This window comes from Rousettus aegyptiacus, unplaced genomic scaffold (genome assembly GCF_014176215.1).
Source record: "Rousettus aegyptiacus isolate mRouAeg1 unplaced genomic scaffold, mRouAeg1.p scaffold_m13_p_18, whole genome shotgun sequence".
NCBI classification, from domain to species: domain Eukaryota; kingdom Metazoa; phylum Chordata; class Mammalia; order Chiroptera; family Pteropodidae; genus Rousettus; species Rousettus aegyptiacus.
This window is the reverse complement of record NW_023416293.1, coordinates 7,836,310-7,859,190: the sequence shown is the minus strand read 5'-3', so window position 1 is coordinate 7,859,190 and position 22,881 is coordinate 7,836,310. Positions and strand designations below refer to the sequence as shown.

At 33.1% G+C, this 22,881-nt stretch overlaps 1 protein-coding gene across 6 annotated transcripts in view; it reads right to left on the bottom strand.

Annotated features, from left to right (window-relative positions):
- BRINP3 (BMP/retinoic acid inducible neural specific 3) overlaps positions 1-22,881 on the bottom strand; it is a 295,934-nt gene that overhangs the window by 105,850 nt on the left and 167,203 nt on the right. For 5 of the 6 annotated variants that reach the window (XM_016122669.2, XM_016122668.2, XM_016122667.2 and 2 more), the window contains exons 3-4: positions 12,574-12,764; positions 1,059-1,249 (exon numbers count right to left, since the gene is read on the bottom strand). In XM_016122669.2, coding sequence (XP_015978155.1) covers positions 1,059-1,249; positions 12,574-12,764 — 382 coding nt within the window. Of the gene's footprint in view, positions 1-1,058; positions 1,309-12,573; positions 12,765-22,881 lie in introns of those variants that run through there. The other variant, XM_016122673.2, reaches the window with a different exon arrangement.

Below are 22,881 nucleotides of genomic sequence, written 5' to 3'. Positions count from 1 at the left end.
ATCATTGAAATTGCTTTCTGAAAAAATCTATTTCTACTCCGCAACCTCAAGCTAAATATCTCTAACAACATGTTACCTTACTTTTTTTTTTTTAATTAACTAGAACATCATCTTTCACGCTAGCTACATTTTAATCTATACGGCATAAATACTATTTATATACTCGATTACTCAATATAACTATAGGCCCTACAGTTAGAAGTAAACTAACTACAACTGTGTAACTTAGATCTACAGAACCCCTTTTTCCCCCCAATGTCATCTATTAGCAATATTGAAGAAGGGTAGTGTTAACTGTGGAACCCTTAAGATAAAGAGATTTCTATACCACTTTTTATTCTCTCCTGTACAACATGCACAAAAGATGTATCTCGGGCTAATTTTACCTATCCTTCCCCAAAATTGAAGTACTAACTTGTCAATGAATTAACAAAATAATATACATACTAATTTTAACCTCATGAAGCAATAAATATATATTTAATGGCTATTTTTATATTAATTATGAAATACTGCAGTTGAAACATAAAGAAATGTTCTTTACATTCTATTCTGTTCCTGTTAATTCAGTTCAGGACCACATAATCATGCTGTGTCAACTCTCTGGTTGTGAGTTTCACAGTGGCCATTGGCAAAACAATACATGTTGACCTAAACTGCCAGAGAAATATGTCAAAAAGTCTATTGTTTTGAAAATCTCTCTCTCCCTTTTTCCCTTTCTCTCTCTCAAAAGAACTTTATTCTTCCTTTCTCACTTTGTGCAGGAGTCTGTGTACCCCAGAAGAAACTTATGCAATTCAAGGACTGCACATTTTCAATCGACATTTGGCCATTAAAAAACAAAAACAAATCGTGACTCAATTATCAAGTTAAGAAAATTATATCAAGACACACAATTTCATCTTAAATATATTACATAATTCATGGCAATAGAAAATGTTAAAATATTTCTAGAACACAATTATTTAAATCAGTGAGACATGCAAATATATAGAAATGGATTTCGGAGAGAGGAAACATAATGGTGGAACATAAGTTTGGGGTAAACCCATTCCTACCTTTATGGCGGTGGATGCGATTTGAATGTGGTGCAGTCTCCGGAGGGTGCTGTCCCTGTCGATGAAGTAGGAAGCAGCCAGCTGATGCAGCGTCTCCAGAGTGACCAGGGAGCTATTGGTGCTGGAATCACTTCCTTCAGCTCGTTTGCTCAGCTTCCGCTTGTCCACGAAAATTGTGAGCGACTCCTCTCCTGTAGTAATAATATTCCACATTATTCCATTTTCCACTTAAAATCATTTCTTCGATTACCTGCAGGTGAAGAAGCCTAAATTAGACAGAATGGAATAAAAGAGTCATAGACAACAAAAGGAGGAGTTTATTTTTGTTGTTGTTTATGAATATTTCCCATGTGCCTAGAAAAGTACAGGGGATATTGACAGCTATAAATACATATTTAGTCAATGTTGATTAGTTAGCTTTTGGTGAACGATTTCTGCAGATTTTTATTGACTTTCTCAAAACTATTTAGCTTATCTGACACTCATATGGCCTAAAAGCAAATTATGGTAAGAAAATATGTAAAATGAATTTAAGTGGGGTGCATAGTAGAAAATTTTACTTGTGCAGAAATGTTTGCCACAGGTCAGCATGGCAAATGGAAAACATGACTAAGCAATTAATAAACATTAGCAATTTTCAATAATACCTTTAAAATGCAGAGAAAATATATATATGCATCTATAATTATGTAAATATAGATATTAAATTCAGAGGATGCCTGCGTCTGGCATATATTAAACTACTGTGTGCTAAAAAGCACTGTGGAAATCCCTAATCTCCGTGGAAGCTTAAGGTTCTGACAATGAATTCTAAAGGGGGAAATTTAAAGCATTTTATATCCAAGCTGCAGTTTTCAATGTTCAAATGTTGACAAAAAATATAACAACATCATTTAACAGGGAGAACTAGCCATCTCCAGACTTCCGTATTCTTGGACATGCATCTAGCACATAATTGTCAAACATGATGCTTGTTCTTATTCTTTCAGGAATCCATCTGCTCAGGTGGCATCATGCCCACTCGCGAACTGACAAGCCAGTTCTATGAAATACCAAGTAAGAGTCTCTAGAAGAAGAATAGCCTTCATTTCTTCTCCAAAAAATACCAATTTTAAACTGGCATAGCCAAGATCATACTTTTCTTCAAGAAATCAGGCCAACTAATATCAGAAATAAGGTGTCAAAATGTTGTTTGTGAAAGGTTACATCCTCAGTTTGTATTTGGACCCCAACATGCATATGGGAAATCAAACAGATTAACTAGAAAAGCTGAATAAGAAAAATATCTGTCAAAAATACAAATGAGTGGGTCAAATTATCAACAGTATTAGGTATGTACATAATAGTTTTCCATGGAAACATCCAAAAGTGAAATTATTATAGAAACAAACAAAAATTCTCAACAATTATCTACCCCGGAAGAGAGAGGATCAACTCATATGGAAATTCGAGTGACTATCTCAGAAAGACTAATGAATCCAAGAAAAATGCATTGACGCGCCAAGCTGTGAGAGAGTAACTAAACATCCTGCCACCGGTAGAGAAGGCACGGCAGCGCTGTGATGGTCTGGGGACTCATAATTCCACTCGATGGCACATGCAAGCGCTGTGCTATGAACACTTGTGCCCCCCCTAAGATTCATGTTCAAATCCTAAGCCCCCAAAGATGGTGGTCATCAGAGCAGAGCCCTCACCAGTCCAATTAGCGCCTGCACAAAAGAGGTTCCAGACACGTGCTGTGGTCCTCCTGCCAAGTGAACATACAAGGAGACTTCAGGCCAGAAGAGGGCCCTCTCCGGACCATGCTGGCACTTTGAATTCCGACTTCCGGCCACCAAACGGTAAGCATTAAATTTCTGCTGCTTATAAGCTAGCTACTTAGTCTGTGGTATTTTGTTTGCAGCCTCAATGGATTAAGACAACTAGAGACATTAAGTAAAGTTAAAAGTAAATGACAAAGACATCTTTGTAAATGTAACTAAAAAGAAGGCAAAGTTAATGTTGATATCAGATATTGTAGAAGTCAAAACAAAAATTATTAAATTAGGAAAAAAATACTAGTGTGCTAAAGACTAAAACTTGCAAAATTGTTTTAACGGTGACACTTTTCACAGAGCAAAAAATATAGAAGATATAGGTTAAAATAATGCAGGAAATATTTCTCTTTCACCATAATTCCTTTGACCTGTATAAAACAGTGTCTTCCATATGTGGACATCTATAGTAATTTTAGCTATTCTGTGTTATTTGTGATGAACAAAAGCCTGCCTTTCTATTTCTTTTACAAATTCATTAACCCTTGTCTTACTTTTGCATCCACATACAGAGAGTAAATATCTCTGAACATCATCCTTTATACCCCTATATTTCTTTACTTTGCAGGTAATATATTACAAATCATTTATTTCTTAATGAGATGTCAAGTGAGTAATAACTCACCTCAAAATAGAGAAGTAGCATATGCATATTTAAAAAGTGAATTAAAACTTTTAGTTAAAAACATTTTGCAAATTTTAGACTGTCCTACGACAGAAAAAAATGACATATAACAAGAGCTAAAAATTGCTATTTCAGAGTGGCCCTTTGTAACAATGTGAACAAAAAAACAAATACTATGGTTATGTGATCGAGATGATCATTGGAAAATAAAGGCCCATAATCATCAAGAATCAAGAGTTTTCATTTTCTATCTACTTGAGATTTAAAGAAAATATCTCCTTTGCCTTTCAGAATCCACCTTTGTTTGTAAAATATAGGTACAATTGTTTTCCTCTGAGAATATATATTATAGACAACAAAGAAAAATTTAAAAATGTAAATCTTAATACACTTTTATTAGTAATTGTACTGTTTCTTTTTTTTTTTTTTTTTTAATTTGTAGGAAATATGATGAGATATGGGAAAGGGAAACCTGAGATTTAGAATCAGGTATGAGGGCAAATCCTGAGAGCCCAGAGGCCCTCCACCTGATGACTGTGGGCTTTGGTGAAGGTGCACCTGCCCTCAGCATTCCTATCTCCAAAGCAGTAGCAATATGTCACTCTCAACTGTTTGCGAGGATTAAACAATATAATTCTTCTATGCAGCCTAGCAGAACATATACTATATGTACAATAATTGTTGGTTTACTCTCCTTTTTTATTAGGGCCTAACAGTAAGTGAGAAAGTTTCAGATTATCATAAGTTGGCATTTCAAAGATATTGAATTTCACCAAAGGAATCTAAACTTATGTAAAACTGTTTCCTAGTGGATCTTGTAATCCAGATATGTGTGATTATTAAGGACAGTGATCATGTCCTCCAATAAGCACATAAAGAGGATCCATCATAAACTGCTCATGGTTCTCTCCAGTGGCACATCAGTTCATGTGCAGAAGTCTGCCCTGCAGTTAGGCATGGGGGTCATTCAAATTAGCATAATTGTTCTTCTAGGCTTTGTGGATACTTTGCTTAAATCCTTACAAGAGACAACTATGTGATATAAAATGCTTAGTTTATGCTAAATTTCAAGTTCTGTAAGTCAGAGACTGTTAAACATCTAAGACACTTTGACAAGGTCGCTCAATCTAAATGGAAAATTAGCCTATTTCTTTCCTCTAAGACAATCTGGGTTTTGTGAGGGGTTTCTTTGTTTGCTTGTTTATTTGTTTGTTTAATTATACACAACTGCAATACTTTTGTGATGTTTAATGTCTTCATATTCTTTAAGACTTTTACAGACAATTTTAGGAAAAAAGAATGCATTGTCGACTTAATTGTAAATCTCTCTCAAGTATTCAATTATAAGAGTACATTAGAATTTTATGTAAATAACAATATTCAGATTTGAAAACTGAGATGTCATTCAACCGACTATAAATTTTTGTTCAAATATCATTTTTACATTTTAAGCCAGCTGTAGTTCAAAAGCATGACATGAGTTCCAAAGGACATCCACGTATTTTGGAAAAAGACTAAATGTTATTTTGAAAATGATTCAACATCTGAGTATGTTAGAAGTAAAAAGGATTAATGACTATGAATAAAAAAAAGATGTCATTATTTCACATAGAAATCATGCAGCTGTGTCTTTGACAACTTAAATACTGTAATGGTTTATGGACATTAAATGCACCTATTGAAGGATGCTTCAATAGAGAATGAAAAACAGAGGACAATAAAACAAACAAAACAATCATGACGCTCTCTGATCAGTTCATAGAAAGGAATCAAGTACACTTGATGCGCTGCGGACATCACAATTATATATTTTTCTGCCCTGAATTTCAAATCGTCTGTGTTGTGTATATGAGGAACAGAAATTAAAGAACTTTCAGATTATTATCTTTTGACTTGGATTTTCAGTTTGCATTTTCGTCAAAATAGTGATTGAAGACAGAGGCAATAATCTCAAAAAGGTAGGATAAAAACAATGGGTAAGAGAATGAATACAATAATCTTAGGGATGAATCTTATAGGTTGACTGTGTTTTATGTACTTTACCATCACTACTGCCTTGGGTTAGTCTACCGATCTATTATGTTTACTGTTCCACCCAGGAAGAAAACGTCCGTTTGTGGCAGGTGTCTTCCTGGTCATTCGACACTCTTCCATTTACAGAGCTTACTTGTACTTTTGTGTCAGTTTTACTTACAAAGGTCTGCTATTTGAGGAAAAATTCTTCTCACAGAAATAACCTCTGCAAACAAAGCTTAAATGTAATTGTTTATAGGTTTTACTTTTGATGTATCCTTTTTAGCTCAAAATGTTATTTTACTTTTGGTAATGGTGGATCACATTATCCCTGGCACTAAAGTCTTATAATATTTTGGATATTGCCCCTCTTTGGAAATTACATTTTCGTTCTCATAGTATTCACTTTGCTTTCACTAATGATGACCATCCTACGTTAGCTCAACGTGTTAAACAGTTCATCACATCTTGATGATACCTATCTTTCCACTAATAGCATGTGGTAGAAAATAAAACAGTGTTTTAGAAACAAATAGACATAAGGGGAAAAAAACAATCTCAGAAAAATAGGCTTCTGACAAGAAGCAGAGCCAAATATATAAAGACAGTAAAAACAGACATCTTGGCTTAACACCAATTGGCATCTGCGAGATATTATGGGAAGGAAATAGCTAGTCTTATACAGCTTTGAAAAGGAAACATAATGTTTTGCAAAACACTCAAAGGAAAGCAACTGACCTTATGATTATTAACAGTTACCCCCACAAACCATCTGAAAAATATCTAAACAAGAGTGTCCAGATACCGTAAAACTCTCTATGAAGCAAGGTAAAGAAAAGGACTGGAAATAAATAGTTTTAAGGTTAGATGGAACGAACCTACCCTGATAGAAATACAATTAAGTTACTTCTATTTTTGAGCTGTTTGCCAACAATGCTGTAATGAACTTTTTTTATTAGCCATAGTTAACAGACTGCTGCTATCATTTTGATAAGATTGATTCTCAGAGATAGCTAGAATACTTAAGAATAGTCTAAATTTATATAGAAATTCCAAATGGTGCCTTCAAAGTTAATGTGTGTATAAATCACCTGGAGATCTTGTTAACATGTAGATTCTGTTTCATTAATCTAAGATGAGATCTGAGTTTCTGCATTTCCAACAAGTTCGAAGATGACATTGATGCTGTTGGACCATGAACCACACTTGGGTGATGAGGCTCTAAGGCACAGCGACACTTATTACCAGTCTTAACATGTGTCTTTGTTAGTGATGCGTGTGTTCCTTGTGTGTTCCTAAGGAAAGTCTTGGGTGTTTGAACTGTTTTGGTAACTCAGCACATACTCATCAAACAAATGGACAGGGGATTGATCAACCTTAGCAAAGTGCTCTAAAGAAAAATATAGTCAAATTTATAAAATTCTAAAACTTAACATTTATCTTTTGGCTTAGTTACCATGAAAGGCATTATTAAGATCAACTGATATAGCAATTTAAATCTCATTTTTCTTCTTTGTTATCTTCATTATTATTTATATAAATGATTTCAAGTCATTTTAATAGATAACTGCTTTATAAACCATTAAATGTTAATTAACAATCTTGCTTTAATTTCAAACTTTTTACTTCCTGTACCAGAGAAACATGGGAAGTAGAGATAGAGGCAGAGAGAGACAGGGGAACCAATATAATTAAACTTAAGTAGCATGAGTAAATATTTAGTTTTAAGTACCAGCAGAGCAGGCTATTTTCATACTTTTGTGCCATGATTTTAATGATTCCCTGGGATATGAAGCTTCAGAAAATATTTCTTTCCTTTTGGTACTTTTTCTTAAAACAAAATGTATATTCTACTAGAGGAAATAGTCATGCATTTTCAATAAGTATTCATATTTGCTTAAAAATAGATTATGCATATTTTTGGCAGATTTGTTTCCTTAATTATGTTATGGTTAAACTGAAATCCAAAAATTTGTGCTTCCTAAGAAGATAGATACTAAGTGAAAATAAGATAGTCGTTAATGGATTTTGAAAGACGGCGGTGTATGAAATAGAATTAAAAAGTATCTGTTGATATTTCATACAGAATGTAATTTGCATACAGATAAATGAAAACTGAGTATCTCTGAAATTACAAGATATTTAGATTTCTTACACATTTGGGAATGAAAGAAAATAGAAAAAAAAATTGAATTGACGCTGTATCTACGTGGTATATTGCTACCTAACTTCTGACCTCTGTTTCTTCTACACAGACAACAATTGCTAATACTTTCAGGGTAAATAAACTATTTTGCAGGCTTAGTGATTTATACCCCAAGTTTTCAGAGAGGTCATGTCCATTATTTTGAATAACTAATCTAATGAGTTAATAATGCTGTGGTCATCAATTACACCTTCTTTTCATAAGAGCCATGAATAAATTATTTTCAGTTTAAGCAAAATTGAAAATCTGATGAAATAATTAAGGTGAGCATTGTGGTAGCCAGAAGACACATTCTCATATGAAGCACTATCAAAAAAAAAAATTAAGAAACACAAATAAAAATATTGCAATTCTTTCCACTAAAATTTTATGTTTCAAAACTCTGTGTATTCAACACCAACTGGACTTGTTCTTCTGTTGCTCAAAATGAAAACTTGTTTTTAAAGTTGTAACTTAACAAATCAATATATTATTTATTTGTTCCTAGAATAAATTTTGGTCCCCATTTTTAAAAATAGCTCCATCAGGAAAAGAGATATTCTGCATCCCTTTTCCTGAGAAGGTATTTTGCCAAACCATTCTCTTTGTCCCTGCACTGCTAACTCTGCCCACAGAGGTGCAGTGAGTTAAGGGACGGACTGGGTATAGGCAAAAGACTGACATGAGTAGCCCAGCCTCTTCTGGCTCTTTTTTCTGGAATGTGCTCTCAGGAAAGAGCAAACACTGTGACCAGCTCCTCAGTGCCTTAGCTTTTAGAGAGCCAGGCTTACCACTGCAGTCACACGCAGCTATGACTGGTTGGGTAAATCTGTGTAATTCTGGCGATGAGGAACAACAGGTCTTGTTTAAAAACACTAGAAATATTTTGTTATGGCATTTTTATAAATTTTTAAATGAACTGTTTGCTCTCCATCTTCCTTAGTCAAAAGACTTTTAAAATTAATCTGGAATCCAGTTTTGGTACTTTTTCGTGAATTCTCTTTCCTTAGTAAGCCCCCAAATTTTAAAATATTTCCCCTATTTACTTTTTCTTTTCTTTTTTTCTTTTTTTGTATTTCTATATTCAGTATGCATATATACACTTTTATGTCAGCATTTGTCATATAATAAAATATCTCACAAAAACAGTCATGAACTATATTCCATACCTAGAAATCAATACATCCTAGGAGTGCAATCTTTTTCAAGATTGATTCTACAAATTGAGTAGCTTATTTTAGATAAACAGTGATGGAGTTTAGACATCATTACACAAAGAGAAGCAAGCTCAATTTCTATACTGATAAATAGTCTGGATGGTATAAAATGAAATAAATGGGGAAAACAGTATATATTGAAGAAAGTTTTTTTTTTTAAATATATAATTTATTTGTCCCTGTAGAACGATAATTCAATCATTGGCTTTATCTATCATAAAATATCCCATTAAAGGATTCAAATATGTTATCCACTGTTTTATGCCTAAGTCAATAATACGATGTACTAAATAACTCTTGGGAAAAAAGACTTTTTAAATTTATTTCCTTTGCATCAATTTAATCCTGGTAGTATTTAATACTCAACTTTTTTTTTTAATTTTTAAATTTAGTTAAAAATCTAAGTACTTAGGAAATATCTAGTAATAAAATAAACTGGCTTTTTGTTTAAATGTTTGCTGATGTGCATGACATCTTCAATGTATTACTATTAGAACTGTTCCTTAGTCTTAGTTAATTAAGAAAGAGAGAATTAACTCAAGTTAAATATCATCAATTTTAATTTAAAAAAAATAGGTAATATAATTTTATGTTCAATCAGGTAAAACATATGAAGCCAAAAAAGACTTATGGCAACAAAAACGTTTAGTGAAATTACAACAGTAATAATTTAAAAACTGCCTGAAGTCAAACTGCAGATAGTTACTATCCTTAAGCTACTTAAATAATTTCATGCATTTGAGCTAAATTATTAACTTCGACAAACGGATACTCCTGAAGATAAATATAAGTTACATTTTGAGAAGAGAATCCCAATAGAAAATACCAGGAACATTAAGTCTGAGAAATACTAAGAGATTAGAAGGTGAGTGAGGGCGTGGCAATTCTACCCACCCCCTTAAAAAAAAAAAAAAAGTTTGAACGAGACTTTAAAAATGATTGAAGTAAAGCAACTTTCAGAGAACATTTTGCAATCATTGGATAGTCAACCTGAAGAAGTGATTTAACCCCACCTACAAAACAAAAATTAATCTGAAGTCCAAAATGTGGCATACACAATGCCAAAAACAATGAAACGAATCAAAAGGTGACCATAATTTTCTCACTAAAGAACAAAAACGCCCAAGCTAATTGTCTCTGTACTCTATGATCGCTCTGCTTTCCCTCTGACCCTTTCTTTCTTACATGGTGAATATATTTTATACTCTGAAATTCTCCTGGGTACCCCACATCGTTGATACAATGGTGGTGCAGCCTCATCTGGGTTTCAGCACCACAAGACTTTTTTTTACATGAGAAGGTATAGAAATATATATATATATATATATATTTTTACTTTTATTGCACTAATAATTGACATTATTAAGCCAAATAGATGCTGTTTTTCCAAAATCCATTTTCATTATTGTTGGGACATTATTGTATTTTTGGTTATTCACTCTACTATAACAATAACACAACTGGATCACATGTTTAAATTATCCCGCACACTGTGCCAAGAACATGTTCCTAAATTTACACTCATCTTCCTACAGCACTGTCACACAGGTGTTACTGCCCTCCTTTCTACTAAAAGAAACTAAAACTCAGAGTAGTTACTGAATGTTTTTTAAAGTTTCACGATTGGTTTAAGAAAAAAGGAAGGTAGGGTCAGGATTCGACACCAGGTTCTTCTGATCTCTTTGTCTTGTTTTTTTTTTTTGTTTTTTTTTTTTGTTGTTTTTGTTTTTTTTTTTAGTATTATTCATTTACTGTAGAAGGTGATGGGAAGACACAGTGTGTTCAGGACTAGCCTCTTCTGACTGCCTAAATTGCCTATATCTCTGACCTCCAGTTCCTTACAGTTACACAGCAGAGTGTTTCCTCAATGTGCCCTGGAATCTACCCTTTTCCACCTTCTCCAAGACTCGCTCACCTGCTCTTGCTTGTGGCCTGATTCTTTCCAATTCTGAAACATTGTTTGCTTGACTGACCCATCTGGCTCCCTGGGTTTGCTTCTTTTGTTCAGTCCTCTTCTTGAATTAGATCTCACTTAGCCTCTGTGCATGTCATACTTTTGACATTAATTTAGTAAACTGGATAACCACAGCCTCCCAGCAAAGTGTAGTTTGACTTACTCATTTAATAAATATTAACGAGAACCTATCATGTGCCAGGCACTATTCTAACCAGGCAGTAAAGTGGTCATGGAGACAGGCAAGGTCTCTGGTTCTGAGAAAATAGGCAGGAATGACCAATAATAAACCAGGAAACAAAGAAAATATTGTCACATAATAAGTATTATAAAGAATGCAAGTAAGATCGTGATATAGTTGAGAATGTCACTGGTCCACAAGGTACAATTGTTGGTGAGATAGTTAGGAAAGGGCTCTCTGAAAAAGTAAAATTTGAGCAGAAAAATGTGAGGATCATTGTGGGTAACAAATTGAGCACGATGAGGAAAGAGAAAAGATGAAGTTTGAGATGAAAGCCAGTGCCATACAGAGCCTTATAACCACTGCAAGACATTTGGGTTTTATTTTAAGTGGATAGTTATAGGCTTTAATTAAAACAGGAAATGATTTGACCTGATTCAAATTTTTAAAAGATCTGTATGGAGGATGGATGTTAGGAGTATTCTGGAGAACCATGATGGAGATTTGGTCTCGGGGTGTCATGGTAGAAATCAGGAAAGAGTCTGATCTGGAAGATATCCTAGAGGAATAAACTGGTACGACTTGCTGACTGGACTGGCAGGGAAAGGGAAAAGACTCGTCTTTCAAGACTGGGAAAATGAAGAGCAACTGGTCTTTCTCGTGACCTTACCACGGGAGAGAGTCAGTCTCCCTGTCTTCCGGAAACTTACTGAGAACTGACAAGGGAGCAGGGACTCACTATTTTCATTGGTTTTCCTATTCAGTTTTATTTAACACTCTTGACGCTAGGAAAGACTAATGCCTGTTTCTAAGTGGAATGGTTGGATGTTATTCAAAGGCTTACATATTAAATATATGGAATTCTGGGATAGTTTTGAGTTTTAGGAAAATCTAATGTTTCCTATTAGACATTACTTCCCAAAATATTATTCAAGTGTATTGAAAATGCTGAATTACACATCACCGTAATAAAACACGTATTGAATGGTATTAAATTCAAGTTTTCTTAAGTTTCACAAATTGAGGAAGAAGTTAGTTATATCATGAATCTCTATATTCACATTATGCATCATAATTGATATTATCACTCCTTTCGTATCATATATCTACCACATAGGAAATTCTGAAATAGAACTAAGAAATATAATTTTAGAAGTTCAATGTTTACTCCAGAAAGCCTTCCCTGCTCTGTTACCAGAAGTGATGACTCCCACTGCAACTTGACTTGCTCGTTACTCATTGTTCAAACACAAATCGGCACATCACCCTGCATTATGAAGTGTACTAATTGTGCCTATATTTAATGTATGCTATCAGACTGCGAATCACTCTCAGGCAGTCGTGGACCTCAGTACTGTGATAATATACGAGGCCGTTAGTAAAGACTCAATAAACATGCTGAATAAGTTAATGAATTCTAGAATTATTCAAAATGCAGCTATCTAGATTAATCAATACTTTTTTGGTGATTTATAGAGTTTTATACACATACACACACAGGCACAAGTATTTTCAAAGAGTCGTACCTCCCAGAGTAGCAGATAGCAAGAAATGTGTCCCATATTTCTTGATAAGGTTTTCAGTGATTTGCTGAAGGGTAGGTCGACGTCCCAAAAGTCTTATGTTGCGGAAGAATTCGGGGGCAAGAGGCAGAGGGGAGCCAAGGAAATTTCTTCTCTCAACTGCAAGGTTATTTACTTTCCAGCGGCCAAACTCCCTGAAAAGCAAATTTATTTTTTATTCATAAATACATAATCTATCTGAATGTTTTCATTTGAAAAGTTCACTTAGTAGTTTAGCTGGGGTCATTACATTACAATGCTTCTTGCTTGTAACAATACGTCATGAGCTATGAGTAGAAGGAGCAATATTGATAATTTATTTAACTGGACTGAATATTCCAAAACCAAATCATGTAAAGGAAAAACATAAGCCACGTAAACAGTATCCACTGATTTTTCCCCCCAAAGAAAGATGTACTCATAAAAAATGACTTAATTATGCATTGAATATGAATGCAGAGTTATTAAAAAATAAGGTGATATTTTTTCAATTTTCTAAGGGAAATTGAGAAAAACAGAATAAATTTAATCACTCTAATGATTTCTTTCTCCATTTACTTTAGAGTGGGTATTTGTAAAACCTCAAGAATATTATGGAGATGTGGAAGAATTCAAAAAACATGATCAAAAGAGAAACTAGCCTGGATTTTTTTTTTAAGTAACTATTGCCAACAACTTATTTTGAAACCTAAATTTAACTTGATTAGCAATTTCTCAAGCTGAGTAATGAGTTCTAAGGTGAATTGGGTTAAATTAGAAAAATAGCAGGTATGGTTTTAAAGGGGCTTTAACAAATTTATGTCATTTTTTGAAATCATTTTATAACATTAATTTAACAAGAAAATTTATTAGTGTTCACTAGTTATTATTATTACCAGAAATCCTGCTAGCAATATAGAGAAATATAAGAAAACTTATGACCTCAAGGGTCTCACAGATCATACTGGCAAAGGAAATGAGGACAGATTAATTGCAATTCGGAGGCTTTAAAATATTTTTATGTGCAAAAATACAAGTGGCCAGTAGCTAATTCAGCACAACTTCTCTACCCAATTTATCACTATTCTTTGATATAAATATTTATAATTTAACTCACGTTGAATAAGTTTTCTCTTCCCTTTGATTCATAGACCTTGTAAGGCTATGAAGAGTCCAAGACTATGGAAAAGCTTTCAGGGAACTTTCTTTAGGTCTCGGGTCCTTTTTATTACCTTGGTCTGTCAACCTCGATTAGGTTTATAGTCACGATTCACCTTCTAACAGTTTAGCTGAATGAAATACTTTGCCATCCCATCTGTTTAATTTATTCTCTATCAAGCAACAACCAAAGGCAAAGGACAAACTCTTTGGGAGTATCACCGAACTAAGGTCAAAATTAATTAATCAATAAACTAATTAACTAAAACCAGTATGGTTAGTAACTACAGCAAATGGTTTTCTTAATTTCAAGAGCTAATCACTGATCTAAATTTCTTAGTTTAAAATATATATATATATATATATATATAATGTAGTAAAATATTACATTTTCTATTGTGTATATCCAAAAACTAATTTGTGTAGGAAACAAATGTGGATTTGAAATCTGACATGTCTCATTCCTACTCACCGTATTTGGTTTGCATTGTAATGATACATGATCATTGTTATAATCTCTAAAAAATTTTTTATCAAAACCTGAATAGAAAGTGCTGAATTAATCCTGAGAAGTGGTGGTACGAGCACCTTAATAAAAGTCAACTCAGGACACTTAAGTGCCATGCTGTAACAGCTATTAGATCGGAATACAAATACTCGGTGTCCTTTTTCCTGGGCACAGGACAAGGTTGCATTCATTGGTGTCCTCTGAAGTCAGTGTGGCCATCTGAGTGGCTTACTTTGACCAATAAAAAAGGAGCCTATATGGTCATCCTGGGACCTTGATCAACAACGGTGGTTAGAATTCCCATCCCCTACCTTCACTCCTGCAGCTTACTTGAGTGAATAAGGGCACAAAGTTAAAAACAAACAAACAAAAAATGTTATATGAAGCTTCAAGATTCGGGGTTCATTAGTAGGTTTATTTGCCTCCTTCTTAGCCGTGTAATCTAGTACATTCGTGACTAACAAATTTTGATGGTGGAGTAACTGGAGAAGGCAATAAGGAACTAACAATGTACATAAATTGGAAACTTATGAGTGCAGTTTTTTTTTTTTTTTTCCTACTTTCCTGAGGATAAGATTTACCTCAGTCGCAAACAGACCAAGCAGTCATTAAATTTTGGAAAAAGAAAGCAATGGAGTGGTGAATTGAACACATACTGTTGGGTATGCTTATCATAATGAGAACATTTTGCCTAAAGGCATCTAAGGTATCCATCCAGATGCATTATGCTTACATTAAATAAAAATATTGTTTTATTTAACTAAATGTTGCATTCTATCTGAAGCCTTCACAGAACATAAATATCTTCCTATCACAACCTTTGGAAGTCTTTAAATGAAATAAGCATAATCATTACTATTTAATGTAACTCAGCCCCTTTAGAAAGAATATTTTATAAAACACACAAATGGGCTCTACCTAGCTCAGCCAGAACATTACTTTGAAAGTGTTTTTGTTGGCACTCTAACATCTCTATTAGTTGATTAGAGGGTATGTTTGCCTGCTAAGAATTCTGACTTGCAAGCATCTATTATTATGTATGTCCACATAATGTTTACTTTTCTACAGTAATGTTTATAATTTTATTGCTACCCATATTGTAAAAAAGGTTGAAAAATGATATCAATAAATTCTATTTTAATAGCATTTACATTATTGCCACATTGCTGCTGACCTTTCTTATTAGTATTTGAAAATCTATGTGACTACAAAATGTACTCGATGTGTTTAAAATATTTCAACTACCATGATTTCTTAAAATTACACATGTATATTTGGATCTTGAAATCTATGGAGGCGACCTCTGTTGATATTAGATATTTTGGACTCTGTATCAAAAGAAAAGCAGCATAACAAAACTGTCCAAATTAGATGATGCAGTTGCTGAAAAAACTTATATTTATCTGCTAATTTGCCCTAGATAAAGTTGCCTGTCTATGTCTTACAGGCTATCATTACATTATTTTTTTCAATACAACATTTGTTGGCTTATAATGTTAATTCCATCAATATTCATTGAAATTTGCAGATACAACAGAATATTAAAACAAAATATAATACCCAAGCACTAACGTTCTGTGAACAAATCCAGCATGAAAATCGTAAATTGACTTGCCGATCTTTAGCAGCAATAACCTTCTAATTACACCCGTAAAATCACACTGATCTTCAGAAATGCCACTAATAATTGATGCAAGCTTTCCCATAATTTTATTAGGTGCAAGTGCTACATATGAAATTGGCTCTTTTCACATTCCTACCCCCCCCCCCATCCCAATAACTCGTGCATCTTGCAAATCCTGCTGTTTTCCGTCTGGCCACTGAAAGGGAATGTTTCCCACGGCCTGGGCGACAGTGGCTCTGACGCCGGTGTTTCTGGAGCAGCTGAATGCTGAGCAGTGGGCAGGTGTCCACTCTCTTTCACCTCCTGACCAATACGTTTTTTTTTTCTTTTTAACGGTAGTGGGATTTTTAAAGGTTGGAAGGTATTTTGGGGTGAGGCTAGGAATTTATCTGAACAAATCTATGCACATAACACACAATAGCAAGTAGGATTCATGTAAAATGTTCACATCAGGATTTCTGAGAAGCACCATTAATGACTGTTGTATTTTGAATGAGCTGCCAAACTCTCACAGACTAGAGAAAACAAATTAGCATGATTGCAACAGAACATCTTCCTCCTCTATAAAGCAATAAGAACTCACTGTAGTTGTAGCCTCTTCACTATATCATTAAATCGATTAAGATGGAGGTGGGGTTATAGAGAGTATTTTAAAGAAAGGTCGAGTATGGCTAGTGGCACATATTTCCAATTCTTAAATTACATTATATTTTTAGGGCTATGCAATGACTAATTATTATTTAATTTCATCTTGTATAATTTTAAAACATTTTTTATAATATATAGGGTTTTATTTAAATTTTAAGGTAAATACTGCAAAACTCAATTATAGTCACCACCATTATTCCCAAAAGTAATTTAATAGGAATATAATAGTACCACATGCTTGTACCACTACAGATGTAAATGTAATAATTTATTATCCATGTTTAAATCAAACCACTTCTTTGAACAGATGCTAGGAAAAGTTTTGATGTAAAAAATTTACATACATGCTATCGGTGAATGACTTTCTAAGTTGAAGAGTACGAATTATGTAACAAATTAAGTAACAAGCAAAAGCTTTTTTCTAAGTCTTAGAAGTATAGTTTAAAATCTGTTACCATTTATCACTATTATCAATCACATTCATATAATTATACAGATTTGCTAACTATTGATCAAAGAGAAGCCAACAGACAGAAACAACCGAGCTAAAGTATCTACTCTGATTTTTTCTAAAGAAATAAATATGAGTGTCACTATTTTTTACACTGATAATTTAAAAAGTAATTATTTACCTTGGTTAGTAAGTAGAAAATATTTGCATTTCATACGTCAATTTAAAAATTTGGGGGGGAAGAAATGTTAGTTTTCCAAAAGATAATGGCTTCTGGAGTTTGATAGCTGGTTTCAAATCCCACTCTCACCAGTTCAATTCATAAAATTCAAAGCTCTATGAATGATACCAAGTTCTTAACCTCACTGACGTGGTCATTTCATTCATGATCAGATGTCTAATAGTACTGACTCTGTAGACTTTTTGGAGAAGTAAAATTTGCAACAATTAAAATGGTGCAAGAAATATTGTTTACCTCTTGGAAACATCTGGGTAAAGCTTGGTGGGGAATGATGTGTAGGCTCCAGATTTAAACTCAAGTAACACTGAATGACAGACAGTCTCATCACTACCCAGCAAGGATAAAATTCCAGATTCCCATCAGCTGGACATCCCTGGCACCAGTTTGACCTGGAGTAGACAGGCTAGAAGTCTAGGGTCCTATCTGACCTTTGGGTGGAGGATGAAGACAGAATATTTCCCTGTAGTGTTTCCCTGAGACAGAGAGATGATTATCTAAATGTCCTGTTTTCCTAGGGGACCCTTTTCTTGGTCTTTTGGCTAGAGAACAGGCCCTCACTGAAGCATTTTTTTGGGTCTACATGCAATGATGTTTCTTGTTCGAGGTTTCTTTAGCTCAGAGTCTGAGATATATGCAGAAATGAATGAATGAATGAATGAATGGAACTCAGCCCTTGTCATTGGGGCAAGATCTCAACATACCTAGGTAGTCTACCTTCTCTACCACTTTTAAAGTTTTCTTAGGTTTATTTTATATATAATACCTGGTTTTTTACATCCAGTGAGAAAAATCAGGAAAACTACATTTAATTTATTTTCTTAGAAGCAGAAGCTGCTATAACAATGCTAATATTTTTAAACTACTTTCATTTATTTTTTAATGGGTAATAAAAAGCAATTGCATTTTAAAATCCAAAACACTGCTAAGAGGCTAATAATCCCATTAAAACGTGAGGAGGATTTACTAAACTTTTAATACAGCTGTTGGTGAAAAATGTTGAATTAAAAATCCTTTCTGCCAATCTTACACATCTTTCTGAAGATCTGTGGAAAAAATAAAAAGATAAATATATACAGCATTTTAAAATCTTTTAAAGTTTTGGGGAAATGTAAAAATATAAAAGAAGTTGGTGAGAAAACAGTCAAGTGGAGAAATCATCCCTTTGTAATTATACAGATAAATTTAATTTGGGAAAAGTACAGTGAGAGTATTCTGAGGAAGAGTTGTGTGTTCAGGGCAAGATTTTCCTAAGAAGCTACAGAAAGGTCATGTGACTGTATAGGAATTGCTATTTCTTGGGGTAGAGGACAAAACCAAGCATTATTATCTAATAAAAATTATCATTTAATTATACATAATATAGATATATCTATATATAGAAACCCATTTTACTACACAAGTATTTATGGGAAGACTTATCCATATTTCTTTAAAAGTATATTTCTTTGTTGAAAATGCTTTTGGTGACATGTGTATAGGCAAAAGTTTTGTTTTGTTTTGTTTTACCCTGGAAAGTTGTGGTAAAGACTGCTAAACACACCTAATAAAGGAAGAAGTATTTCATTGTAAATTTTAACATGAAATCATGTAACAAAGAAACAAACCAAAACCAATGACAACAACAACAAAATCATATAATATATGATGCCATGGCTTAGTTCTTTACTTTCCACGTTTTAAATATTCCTTAACTCTCTCAAAAATTAGACGTGCTCTTACTCAGGCCATAAATAGGAAAGACTCCCAGCACCATACTGTTCCTCTAAATAAGAACACTTTTAACAGTTAAATACCATGTATCGTCATATGTAATGTAAATATTTTCTCAGAATGCAGAAAATATGCAGCTCCTAACTTCTGAATATGTTTGTGTTTATTAGAAAACAAAATTAACGGTGGACATAAAACACTTTTGAATGTATGGACTTCAACAGTGTTTTCTTTTAATATATCAACTTGAGAGAAATGTAAATTTAAAATTTTAGCATCTAAAATTAATCATATCACCATCAGATCAAATTAATCATCATATGAAAATGAGGTGAAGAGATTCCAAGGCATTAATTTACACTGGTGGAGGGGATAATGATAACTTTAATACTTAGACAAGATATTTTCCAAGTTTAAGCATTAATAGCAGATGGAGGTTAAGGTTTTGTTAAATTTAACAGGAGTATTATACCAAGAAGATCCTTAGAGAATAAGTAAACTTAAATTTTATAGAAACGTTAATATTTGATATCCACGTAAACATAAGTTAAACGGTGCAATGACTCTTCTGATGGTAATTTACAATGTTTTATAGAAAGAAATATTTCAGAAGGGGTTAGGGTATGAAATGGAAGGCTATGATACACTCCAATCAGAACCCTGCAACTAAGTAAAGCAGAAAAACAGTCAACGAAGACTGAAAAGGAGTAAGAAATACATACGTTAAATGTGAAGAAATCAGTGCATTGTTACGTGATTATTAAATGGACACTGAAAATAAATGAGCTTTTAATATCAAAAGCAATTCATTTCTTGAATTTGTCCAGTTTAGCCTCATATTGCAATTAAGTATTCTAAAAAATGGCCTCAGTCATTCAGTTTGAGCTTGAATAACTATTTTATAAATTAGGTATTAGTTGTCTTCTGAAATAAAGGGGTCAATTAAAACTTAGTAAAGCCAGAAGTCCAGATGGTGCTAAATTTACCCAACTACATTTGATTCCCCTTAATTTGGCTCATTCGCATTATACAATTATTCATGTGATATATGTGAAAACCTGGCAAATTGGAAAATAGCCAGTGATATGCCCTACTGATGGAAGACGACTCTGTTCTCCTAATTACAGACTTAGACACAACGAGTAGCTTCTCTTCCCTCTAGGTATTTTAAAAAGCAACTAATTCTATAATAAAAGATTTAATAACCAGCACCGATAATACAATTTTTCCCATGAGTTAGTAATTCGAGTAACTATATAAAAGTTAGAAACTATGCAGTCATCTAATAGAGAAATGATACTATGTAAAAAATAAACTGATAATGTTTAAAAATTGGAAATCTGAAAAAAATTCTATATGCACATTTTGCACTAAATTGTTTTATGACCTTGAATAAATCACTATCACTTAGATTCTTAATTTTCTATGCTTTAAAATCAAGCACATGGACTTAAAAAAATTCAAGTGCCTTATTTTCTTCTGATTTTCTGCTTTAAATTTACACAATTCTTTAGAAAATTTACATACTTAAACTTATCAAGACTAAACATATCTCTAATAGCTAGTATGTGATTGATATTAAAAATTCTCCTGTATCATAATATCACATGTATGTACTTTAACAATAGTGTCGTTTGCTTATTTTTTGCAACATTCAACTGGTACTCTGCAAAAATAAGGATCATTACAATTGAGCATAACTTTATATCTGTTTTCTCACTGAAGACTCACAATAATACTATTATGCATGTATAATTATTATCACTATTTTATAGGTAATGAAAATAAGGCACAGTCAAGTTAAGATGCTTGTGCTACCTAAAACAGTTTCTATATCAGCATTGCCTCATAGAAATATTTTGTTAACCACAAATGCTACTGAATACAGGAGGATCACATGATCATAAGGGACATTCGGAGATGATGCTATGGTGGGACTGAGGCTGGAGAGTGAAGTGCAGCTGAGTTGTAACCAGCCATTAAGGAGGCCACTGGAACATTCTGGTTGTGAGTAAAGCGTGGTCAAGAGTCATGATGACGGCGATGAAATAAAGATAGAGTTTGAGAGAAAACAAAACAATGATTTATTTCTACTAACACCTAGTGAAAAACATATATTACTTCTTTAAGATAATAAAATTCTTTTTTGGATTAAAGTCAAAGCTGAAGATAAAGGAGTGTGTGCTATTTTGTAGAAAATGGCCATGACCTTGAATCTAGTGGATCAAGTCTGCAATGCAGCAAACTTTTTTATAGTCTATCCGGGTTTATCTGCCTTTTTTTAATTATTAAACTTTTTGTGCTAGGGCTCACTTTTCTCTGCAAAGGTAATCAAGATTCATGGTACAGCAGTTATAGTTAGGATGGGGTAGAGGAACCAGATCAGGACAAATGGATTACATCAATGCTGAATATCAAATGTAGATGTGGTAATTCCTATGCATAAAATTCATAAAATATTTTTAGGATATTTAAATAAAAAGTACCATTATAAAATATTACCTCAATCTTTATCATTGTGCAAATTTTATAGCCTTGCTTAACAGTAAAAATTACAATTGACAGTGCTAATTTCCCAAACAATAAATCATTCCCATGAAAACTGCATGAAACTGAGGAGCACAGGTTCTTTAAGTCCTTGAGTCTCTGCTGAGTGTGGTATACTCTGAGTGTGTCTTATGTGGTGCTTTTTGTCATTTACCAGCCCTAAGTAGGCTTTGGTTAAATGACATTGCTAGACTCAAACAGTAATAGTTAAAAATACAAATTAAAAATTAAAACATCTAATTTATATTAAAACATTCATATTTTTTTCAATTGAATGCACCATGATGAACCGAACCTTCTAAAGACATCTTTAAATAGTCCCTGAAAATAAGAATATTATTCATATCTAGGAGAAGTCTAGACTGTCCCCAAATTAGTATGTTTCTGTCTCCCTCTGCCTACACTAATAGCCTTATACATAGGTGCACCAAATACATGTTAGTGGATAGAAATGCCACAAATTTATTTAAACTAGTTACTATCATCATATAATGATATTTTCTCCTGTGAGTCAAACCTAATTTTTGAAACTGAAATGTTTTCAAGTGCAAATTATACTCCTCAATAATGCTAAGCATGATTCATCTCTAAAACAAACTTCTACATTTAGAAATTTTTTTCCTTTTTCCTTACATTTGTGCTTTGAGATAGTAACAAAAAATATAATTAACGATAGTGAACAAGTTTTAATTTACAGCAGATTGGTAAATTTTCTCTATCATAAAAAATTAATATGCTGAACTAAAATAAATCTTTTAAAACATTTTGAACTGGAAAAACGATTGGGATTTTTCATAAAAAAGCTAAAACACACAAATGTAAGAAATTATAAATAAGAAAATATTTAGAACTGAACAATGGTATATACATCAGCAATTCTTGGATGCAGCTAAAGTGGAATTAAGCATGAAATTTATGATCTTGAGTTATTCACATCAGAAACCTCAAAAAGACTGAAAAGTAGAGATATACCTGTAATAGAAAAAAAAGATAATAAGAGCAAAAGTAAAAAATAAGGAGACGATAATAGAAAAGAAAGTAATAACATAAAAAATGCAATAGGGAGACTCAAGAGGCAAAAGTTGATTCTTTAACCTAGACTGCAAAGGTAAAAATAATTTAGACTACATCAAAATTAAAAACTTGTTCATCGAAGAACACAATCAGAGTGAAAAAGCAACCTATGAAATGGGAGATAACATTTGCAAGCCAGGTATCTAGTAAGAGGATAATATCCAGCATACGTAAAGAACTCCTATATCTCAACCTAAACAAAGGCATAAAAAAATAAAATAAAATAAAACCACACTTGATTATAAAATAGGAAAGGCTCTCACATGAATATTTCTCCTTAGAAGACACCCAAATGGCCAAGAAGCATATGAAAAAATGTGCAACATCACTAA